This window comes from Nicotiana attenuata, unplaced genomic scaffold (genome assembly GCF_001879085.1).
Source record: "Nicotiana attenuata strain UT unplaced genomic scaffold, NIATTr2, whole genome shotgun sequence".
Classification (NCBI taxonomy): Eukaryota; Viridiplantae; Streptophyta; class Magnoliopsida; order Solanales; family Solanaceae; genus Nicotiana; species Nicotiana attenuata.
In genome coordinates, this window is record NW_017671639.1 from 139806 (window position 1) to 150080 (window position 10275).

General features: G+C 41.4%; 1 protein-coding gene across 1 annotated transcript; it reads right to left on the reverse strand.

Moving 5' to 3' along the window:
* Positions 1-457: 457 nt before the first annotated feature.
* LOC109209431 lies at positions 458-2056 on the reverse strand. Its single transcript, XM_019372694.1, has one exon. The coding sequence runs from the start codon at positions 2054-2056 to the stop codon at positions 458-460; it is 1599 nt and encodes a 532-aa protein (XP_019228239.1).
* Positions 2057-10275: the final 8219 nt, after the last annotated feature.

Here is a 10275-nt window from a genome sequence, read left to right on the forward strand (position 1 = left end):
GAACCCAAACCCTTGCCTGGTACAAAATCATTCTTTAACATTTCAAAGGCCACCATGACTGATTTTTCGGCAGTTATCTTCGGATTTGGAATGTATTTCCCCTCTGGAACTTTCTCGACCAACATCGTGTCAAAAACCTGGTAGACCCACGGCCCCTTGTCATCTTCCACTGCAATGAACGGTACAATGAACATCGTTGTGAGCGCACAAATTATCTTCGCTGTGTACAACTATTTCCTGTCTAATCCATTCAAATTTGACCATCTGGTGTAGTGTTGATGGGACTGCTTTAGCTGCGTGAATCCATGGTCGACCTAACAGCAGATCGTAGGGAACAGCTATATCCAGCACCTGGAACTCCATTGTGAACTCAACTGGCCCTATCATCAGCTCTAGCACTATATCACCAACTGAATCTTTGCCTCCTCCATCGAATCCCCGCACACATATACTATTCTTATTCCACTTTCAACTTGCTCAGAGTGGAGAGAGGGCAAATGTTCGCGCTGGAACCATTATCGACCAATACCCGGGTAACCATGGAGTTCTCACATTTCACCGTAAGGTAAAGGGCTCTGTTATGCTCAGTACCCTCTACGGGCAATTCATCATCGGAAAAAGTGACTTTGTTCACTTCAAAGATCTTGTTGGCTATCTTTTCCAGATGGTTCACAGAGATTTTATCGGGAACGTGAGCCTTATTTAAGATTTTCATTAAAGCTCGACAGTGCTCGTTTGAGTTGATCAATAATGACAATAGCAAAATTTGAGCAGGCGTCTTTCTTAATTGTTCCACGATAGAATAGTCCTGCACCTTCATCTTTCTCAAGAATTCTTCTGTCTCTTTTTCAGTTATAGCATTCTTCACTAACACTGGGTTATCTTTGGAGGCTTTAACTTCTCTTAACTCCTCGGGGGCAAAACATCTTCCTGATCGAGTCAAACCATGTGTTTCACAGACTTCTTCTTTTACTTCTTTTCCTTTGTAAGTCACTGTCACCCGTTTATAATTCCATGGAATAGCCCTGCTGTCGACTATCGGTAACTGGGATACCGGCTTGATAATGACATGATCTTTGTGTGCACCCTCTACGATTACGACAGGTTTGCTTGCCACTCCTAGTACAACCACTTTCACCCTTTCTTGTTTTTCTGCAACATCACTTGAAGACCCCTTCTTTACTGCCACAGACGGTTCACTACTCCTCTCACTCGATTTGAGCACTGATCTCTCACTTGTTGAGTGTTCAATTGTCTTGAACTCACTGGACCAAATCATCATGAGTGTTTGTGACGGCTTCTTAGGCTCCCCTCCCTTATGCACTATTTCAATCATATTTGTCTTCTGGTGGGCTGGCATCGGATTCCGATTGATATTGGGCGTCTCGGGAGCTTGAACTTCAATACGATTGGTATCAATAAGCTCCTGGATAGCACATTTTAGGTGCCAGCACTTCTCCGTGTCATGACCCGGAGTACCAGAACAGTATTCGCAGCTTACAGAATAATCCAAATTTTTCGGGGGAGGATTTGGCAGTTTCGACTCGATCGGCCTTAGCATATCCAACTGTCTTAGCCTGTGGAATAAACTGGTATATGACTCTCCAAGTGGAGTAAAGGTTTTCTTTTTCTGCAACCTCTCACTCTTAAATGCTTGGTTGGGCCAGAAACCTGGTCCAGGAGGGTTTCGGTAGGCTCGTGGGGGTGGGTAAATGTTTTGCGGAATGGGCGCATGCCATTGTCCATGGGCTGGGGGTTGGTTGTATGTTTGTGCATGGTGGACAGAAAAATGAGCGTCCAGTGGTGGGTAGTAGTGTTGGGGTGGATTATACTGGGTGTGAGGGTAAGTTTTGTGGTGGGGTCGAGGCTGATTATAGTGGTGAGATGAGCCTCTGGGTCTGAACCAGGTTCCTGAATCAATCGTCGCCACATCCTCTCTCTTTTTCTTTCCGATCATTCCTTCAGTGCCACCCTGAATAGCCTGGGTGGTTGCCTTAATAGCCGAATAGCTCGTGATTTTATTCGACTTGAGCCCCTCTTCTACCATACCTCCCATCTTCACTACTTCATTGAAGGATTTTCCTACAGCTTATACCAGATGGCCATATTAAGTAGGTTCTAAGGCCTGTAGAAAATAATCCACCATATCACTTTCTTTCATCGGAGGGTCCACTCTTGCTGCCTGCTCTCTCCAACGGAAACCATACTCTCTGAAACTTTCACTGTGCGTTTTCTCCAGCTTTGTCAAGGACTGTCGATCCGGAATGATCTCGAGATTGTATTGGAAGTGACAAGCAAATGCCTGGGCTAGATCATCCCAGGTATACCACCTTCCGTGATCCTGTCGGGTGTACTACTCCTGTGCCGATCCACTCAGACTTTGATTGAAATATGCCATTAGCAATTCATCTTTCCCTCCAGCTCCCCTCATTTTGCTACAAAATCCTCTTAAGTGCGCTACTGGATCACCGTGCCCATCGTACAAATCAAACTTGGACATCTTAAACCCCGGCGGGAATTGCACATTTGGAAATAGACATAGGTCTTTGTAAGCCACACTTACTTGACCTCCCAACCCCCGCATGTCTCTGAATGACTGTTCTAAGCTTTTAACTTTTCTGAACATCTCCTCATGTTCGGGATTTTTGGATGGTTTCTCAGCTTCCATAGGGAGATCAAAACGAGGAGTATAAGCTTCTGGAGCTTTGAAAGTGGACTCTGGGGGGTAGTATTGGTTATCCTGGGCTTGGAACACAGGCTCACTGGAAGATCGGTGAAGTGTAGCGGGTGGGGATGCTACGAAGACAGGAGTGACTGGTGGAGGAGGGTATGGAACTGGTTTGGGTGGTGGAGCTTGTGGTGTGTGAGAAGTGGTGCTCTGGTAGTGGTTATAAATGGGAAAGCCCGGAGATGAGTCGGAAGTGGGAGGCTCCTGGGATTAAGTCAATGGTGGGATGAAGGCAGGGTTAGCGGGGTAAGCTGGTGGTGGTTGCCCTTTTGCCCAGGCCTGGTACATTACGGCCATCTGTTGTTTCAACTTATACATCTCTTGTTTCATTGCATTAACATCCAACTCTTCCACCTCTCTCGAAGGATCGATGACACTCGCATCAAGTTCCTGGTTAGACATGATCAATTCGCCCTTGGACTTGGTGTTGTATGGATGGGTTGCCAGTATGCTAAGTAAACTAACAACTACCTAAATTCTGGATTCATCAACAACAAACTTGTTAGTGATTAGAGCTTAACAGATAGGCTACCGCACATTTGTGGAATGCAATGCACCTAAGCAATTTAATCATTTCTATCATGTATTTGCTCGGTTGCTTGTGTCATTCCGGCTTTTCCTATTTATGACCTCTCCTTTAATTTTCACTTATGCCTTTCTTTGATTAACCCCTCGTCGTTTTTATTCTCTCATTTTCCCCATTTTTTCATTTTATTTCTCTTTCTTTTGGTTATGATCGAATCTTATGGAGATTGCCTATGTATCATGACCCCGCATGAATCAGATCTTTGCGTAGTTCTGGTGGATAAGTGTAAAAATAAAATGTTTTGGAATTTTTGAATTTTTCATAAAAGGAAAATGCGTTTATTACAATGACACATTTTGTCACAAAACTAACAGACTCTAAAAGACTCTAACAGCAAGGTGACAATACAGCCTAAAAAATAGACTAACAGACTCCAACTGAAAAATACAGACTTGAAAACAAACTGACAGACTCCAATAGAAAGAAAATACAAATTCAAAAAATCATGAATACATTAATGCTTCAAATGTCCTGGGGCCCGTGGGACATCGTTCGGTCTTGTCACGGGCCTATATGCGAGATCCCCCTGCAATCGCTCCAAATCACTCATTATCTGGCGAACGAACGTCATCACTGCAGCGAAGAAAGTGGTACGAGTCATGTCCTCGCACGCTTGGCATTTCACAACAATGTAGTCAGCAATGGCTCTGGTCCTCTCTCGGATTCTACCCTTTCCTGAAGCAAACGCCCGACCTGCTGATTCCGGGCTTTCAACACCTGAGTGTCGTGATGGTTTTGGTTTTTCCAACTGTTGCATTTCTTCCTCCATCCGAGCCATCAAATCATAATAGTGTTCCCTATCAGCTTTAAAGTCTCAGGCTTGCTTGGCCATCTCATTCTCGAGGGTAGTTACTTTTCACTTCAGATTGGTGATTGTCCCTTCATAATTCCTTTTCATTTGTTGCACAGACCGTGCCCGCCCTTCCAATTGAATCCGGATTTTTGCTAGACTGGCCTTAGACTTTTCTAGGTCATCTTGACACTCATAGGCTTTCTTTCTCTGACCGTCTATAAGCCTTTCATCCGCGCAGCTTCTTTCCAGATTTCTAGAAGCTACTCTCATTTTCTGGATTTGCGCTTTGAGGGCCTCATTTTCCTGAGTTAGCTTTTTTCTTTCACCTTTATCTGCAGCCGCCTGGATACTGTTGCCGAACTTGAGGTCCCTGATTTGTCCTTCTAACTTACTTATTTTAGCCCTATAGCTTTCTTCTTTTGCTAACCAACCCCATTGCTCTTGTGAGTCGTTGGTGAATTGTTGGACATGAGCTCTCTTAGCAGGTCTCTCGGGAAACTGAAAACTTTTGCTGAACCAAATAGCGTACTTGGGGTTTACCTCACCTCTGGCTAAATCCCGAACCATGGTCTTAGGTTCTAGGAACCTGCATTGATTCCACACCTGGCGAACCCTTCCTTCCGGAAATGTGGCCTTGGGGCCCAATTCTATGACATGTTTACTCAAATCTTTGTCGCGGGGAATGGTTTGAAATCTGCCCAGTTAACGCAACACTCTGTGAGGAGCATACGGCTGGATGCTCCGGATGCCCATAAGGAGGAGGTAACACACCTCAGCTGACATGTATACTGCTTCGGTGACAAAAAGCCATCCAAACGCCCATTCAATTTTATCGGTAGTCTAAGAATTCAAGAGTGCAAACCAAGCCTCAACACCCTCAGGAAAAATAATACCCACCATTCGGCTTTCAAATTCGTCGATGCATTTCAAACCGGCCAAACCGTGGTTCATGTATCCAACACGGTGGCAGAGATGCTCCTGTATCCACAATTGTAGTATTAAGTTGCAGCCTTGGAAGAATTTTCCCCCTTCCCGACAAATGGTCAAAGATCGGTAAATCTCAGACAAGATTAGGGGAACCAAGGTACCATTAGCTCTCTTGATTGCAAAATCAAGCATTCCTACGAGGCCCAGTTCTATGTGGCCGTCGTCTCGTGGACAGATTACAGTACCTAAGAATGCTACTATAAAAACTAAACCTCGCCTTGCCTCCCACTTATCTTTATTTCCGGCATGAGTCAAACCAGTGTTTGGTGCTTCGAAGCCTTTGGGGTTACCATACTGATGATACAAGAACTGGAAAGGGCAACATCCTTTAGATAAATTCCTATCCTGAACGTCTCGGCTAATACTCAACATGTCGAGAAATTTGTGTGGAGATACCGGTCTTGGTGATACTGGGTAAAGACTTCTAAGGTTTCCACTGAGGCCGGCGTAACCCGCAATTTCCTCTAGAGTGGGTGTGAACTCGAAGTCAGAAAAACGGAACACATTGCGAGTGGGATCCCAAAAAGGTATCAGGGCCTCAATCACGTCCAATCTTGGCTTGATATTCAAAAGTCCGGTAAGGCCACCCAAAACTTTGACTACAGTTTCTCTATTGTCTTTCCCTAAATCGTTCCACCACATGTGGAGCTGTAAGGGGATCTCTTTAAGAGCTGAAAAGGGTCATTTTCATCTGTGCTCATCCTGCACATTTATTTGGGTGATTTTAATATAAAGAAAAATCCAGACTCATTTTGACTCAAAAAAGTTATCACTATTTTCAAAATTTTCATAAAAGTATCTTGCTTTGTCAATGCGGCCTTTCAGCACTTCGATGAAGAAGATTTAAAGGCTGTGTTTGCTAACCGACCAAAAGCTTTGAGAAATGACCAAAGGCGGTTGTTCTTGCAACAACGGCCTTCCGTCGCCCTTTTGGGGACATTCGGCAAATTTTGAACAAGAATGGCATCGCCTTACTTATGGCAAAACAACGACATTTTATGTACGCATATTTTTTTGATTATTTTTTTTATATTTATTTTCTTTCTTTATTTTTCAAAAATAGTTGGACCCGATGTGGGTTGCCTACGTATCCCACATCCGGTGAGAATCAAACTTATGTAGTTCTGCCAAACTTGACGAAATTAAAAAACAAAAACAACTATTTTTCAAAAGAAATTTTTGTCAGAATTTTGGCAGAGTTTCACTATCTTTTTGGACACTATTTTTTCAAAATGAGTAATTATCTCTCTAAGTCCTCACATTGACTTTTTTTTTCAATTCTCCTCTTAATTATTAAAAAGCCGGTCAACATGTAAATCCGAGGCAAATAAATGCACAGGTAGCAAGTAAGATGCATCATGATGGTCTTTTCATTTTTGGTATACCTGTCCTAGACAGACCCAACCCCTGTGTTGAGCCTCCAAAGTCAAATGCACGTGATGCAAATAAACCTTCCTACTAGCGATCCGGCATGTGGCTTTGTTATACTAGGTTTAAAACCTGGGTTTATTGTTCTAAACCTGGCTTACCTGAGCGGACAGCTCGAGCCGGGGGAGGGGGGTCAGCGTACCGGGAATACAGAAGCTTCACCGGCTTTGCAACTTGTCTGAACCTCGTTCTAAAATTGGAATGACTCTAACAGAAAAGAATCACACGAAGTGCACACTTCCCAGATGATTTAGAATAGTCAGAGAGAAGAAGGGATTCGTAACAATTTATATACAATTCAGCAATATCAAAGCGGTAAAAAGCAACATTTAGCACATTAGGTTCAAACATGTAATAAAAATCAGATAATAATTAAAAGCCAAATATAACAATTATTCCAAGCTCGAATTTTCGAACCCTGAACGAAAGTTATGGGTTATCTTCCCCATCAGAGTCGCCAGAGCTGTCACGCCTTCTTTTTCCTACACCCCGGAAGGAGGGGTATAAGGGAGTTTTTTCAACTTAAAGTGACAATTGAAACGGAATTTATTTATTTAAAGATTTAGAGTCACCACTTGGGATAATTTTATGGTGTCCCAAGTCACCGGTTCAAATCCCGAATCGAGGAAAAGATTGACTCTGTATTACAGTCCGCGAACATAGAAATCCGGGTAAGAAAATCTGTTAACCCGGGAGAAGGTGTTAGGCATTCCCGGATTCTGTGGTTCTAGCACGGTCGCTCAACTGTTATTATTGACCTATTATCTAATTTTTATACTTGTTCAAAACCTATGTGCATTTTTACTTTTAAAACGCTTTTATTTTTTATTTTTTAAGAAAATTGCAAAGTCTTTTTTAAATATGTCTTGAATCACGTCACATGAAATGCACCCGCAATCCGCAACACATTTTTAACGTTGTTGGAATTTGGATTCGGATCACATGAAATGCTTACCCGAGTTTAGGAAGGTAATATTATTAAAATAACGCGCCTAAAGCAACTATGCGTTTTTAACTTTGCGAGGGCCATGGAAAATTTGCTAAATGGCGCATCTCAATTTCTAAGGATTAACATACTAATTAAATGAGGGCCATACATTTTAAGATTTTATTTGGCACAGCGTACCTTGAATCCAATCTTTAAAAGAAATTCAAAATCAGATTCTTAAAGGATATAACTGCATTCGCTGAGTATGGCACCCCTAACTAATTATCTAAAATTCCTTATTTTGAAACCATGAGGGCCATAAACTATCTTTTCTAATATGGCACACCCCGACACTAATTTAATCCTAGCACTTCTAGCCCTTTTTTAATCCTAGTGTTCATGTTAGCTAGCAAGAAAACATTGCGCAAAATGGAACTAAACAGAAAACAACAGTTCCGTTATTAGCTGGCTCGTGTTATTTTAATCATGTGGAAGAAGTTTGAAACGGGCAGGCCTAATGCAATGGAGGCCTGCAAATCTATTTCGTGTAATTTCTTAACCCAAGGCCCATCGTGAAGGAAACAGCCCGAGTCCAATTCGAAAGAGACTATCAAACTTGGGCCCAAGAATGAGCCCAAATTCAGAACCTCACTATTTCTGAGTGAAAGACTCAGTATCGAGTCCCCCACAATGCACATGTAGCGCCTGAGGTGGTAAAATCCAAAAGTGAATTCAGAAGGCCAAACATTAGGACCTATAGATGTACAAATAACCTTTAGAATCCAATTTTGGTAACTATCTGTGAGCAACCTTTAGCTTCCAAACCTCCAAACTAGCCTAAAGTATAGATTTGAAGACTTTAGTCTCAAACATATCTCTTATGAATAGAGCCTTATACCATAAACTAACAACTTGTCATTTTTCAACCAACTTAAACATGAATCTATATTAGAGACATCAACTGACTTCAACCAAAACCAAACAAAATCCAGGATTCATAACAGACCTATATGAAGCTTACAACTACAATCCTTAAAACCTTCCTAACACAAGTTCAAAACTTGTTTAATGACTGAAATCCATGGCTCACTAATATTACAAAGCAGAATTAATACATAAACAACAAAGAATAACTATGATGAAAACGAAATTAAACTATCCTACAAATCTAAAGACTTTTATGAAAGCAGTAACAACATTTCAAAGAAGAAAAAGAAGAATAAAACTGAGTTTTGAACAAGAAAATTGATGCCATTGCTTCAAAATTTCCATTTCAATTTTTATTTCTTCAACTTGAGCATCAAGTTATATGAGTTTCAGGACATGTACCTGAGAATGAGAATTTGAAACAAAATAAAGAGAGGAAATCAGCAGCTATAATACAGAATCAGCAGCACCAAACAGAATCAATTTCTTCAACCCAGTAATGAACTAAGATGAATCCAATCTATGGAATTTCAGGTACCCTTAATTAACTAGGAAGTATTCAGAGCAGATTTAAAACGGTTTTTATCAATATTTTTTAGAAAATTTTAGTCTTTTTCACCTCTCAAACTCTAAAAATCTCTGTATGTCTTCCCCCTTTTACCTCTGATTTTCAGCCTTTAAATAGGCATCAAGTTAGTGCAATTTCCATTACAAATCCTCCTTTCCCATTTTTTAATTCTTTCCACTAGCTTAGTGCTTTTAATTAATTCAGTAGTGCATTTTCCTAGACCCTATTACTGGTTAGCAGCCTCCTAATTAGTTAGGAAAACACTACCCTTATTAAACGAAAACCTGAATTACCCTTGTAACGCCAGTCAATTACTTTCAAGAACCAAACGGATATGGGTCAATCTTGACCCAAAACTTATCAGGCCTTTGAAGTGGGGTCAAGAATGGCCTGAAGAACCAAACAATCAAACTGATCCAAGCCAAATTCAGTGATTTTACCAAAAGCAGAAGAAAACAAACACTTGAATGGTTCGAAAACTAAAATTATCTATATGACAGATTAATAACATACACAAACATGGAATGAACTAAAGAAGAACAAACGGATAGTTAACAATTTTAACTAAAACCTAATTCGAATCTTAACTGAGTTGTTCAAAGCAATAGAAGAAAGGAAGAAAAAGGGAAGCTGAAATACTAAAATAAATTGAAAACATAAGAAGAACTCACCGTATAGAACTTGTACTTGACATGACATTCCGATTTCATCGCCAAATAATGTTAGTCACTTGTTCTTTGTCAAAACAAGTGAGTACCACTATTTCGTGACAAAACCGGCTCTAAAACTGGAACAATCATCATCAATCTCGAGCTTAGGTTCGGCTCTTAGAACCCGGATTTGGGATTTAAGATTCGAAGAGGTTAAAGAGAATTTGAGGGAAAATACTTGAAGATTAGGGAAGAGGGAAGGGAAGGGATCCTAGGGTGTTAGTTTGGGTATATTAAATTAAGGATTTGATTAGGGCCGTTGGATGATTGGAATCCAACGGCTCTGATTAAACCCTTAATGAAAACGGGGTCGTTTTGGTTGATTGCGGCTGGGTCGGGCACGGGGAAGGCGGGTCGGGGTAGGTTAAACGGGTAACGGGGTGAAGTTTTGACCGTTGGATGTGGATGGACGGACGGTTGAGATCTTTTGGTCTTGAAACGACGTAGTATTATCTCTATACTACGTCGTTTCACTGGTCTAGGAGACGAGTTGATTTGGACCGGGTATAGAACGGGCTTGGGCCTGGTTTAACAGGTTTCGGGGGAAGGGGGGGGTGGGGTAATACGGTTGGCGTTAGGGTTAGAATTCATGCAAGCCCAATCAGTACTTCCTCTCTTTG

Bases quoted from the DNA above. Each gene is read 5' to 3' on its own strand.
- LOC109209431 (XM_019372694.1), bottom strand. From the start codon at position 2,056: ATGGGAGGTATGGTAGAAGAGGGGCTCAAGTCGAATAAAATCACGAGC.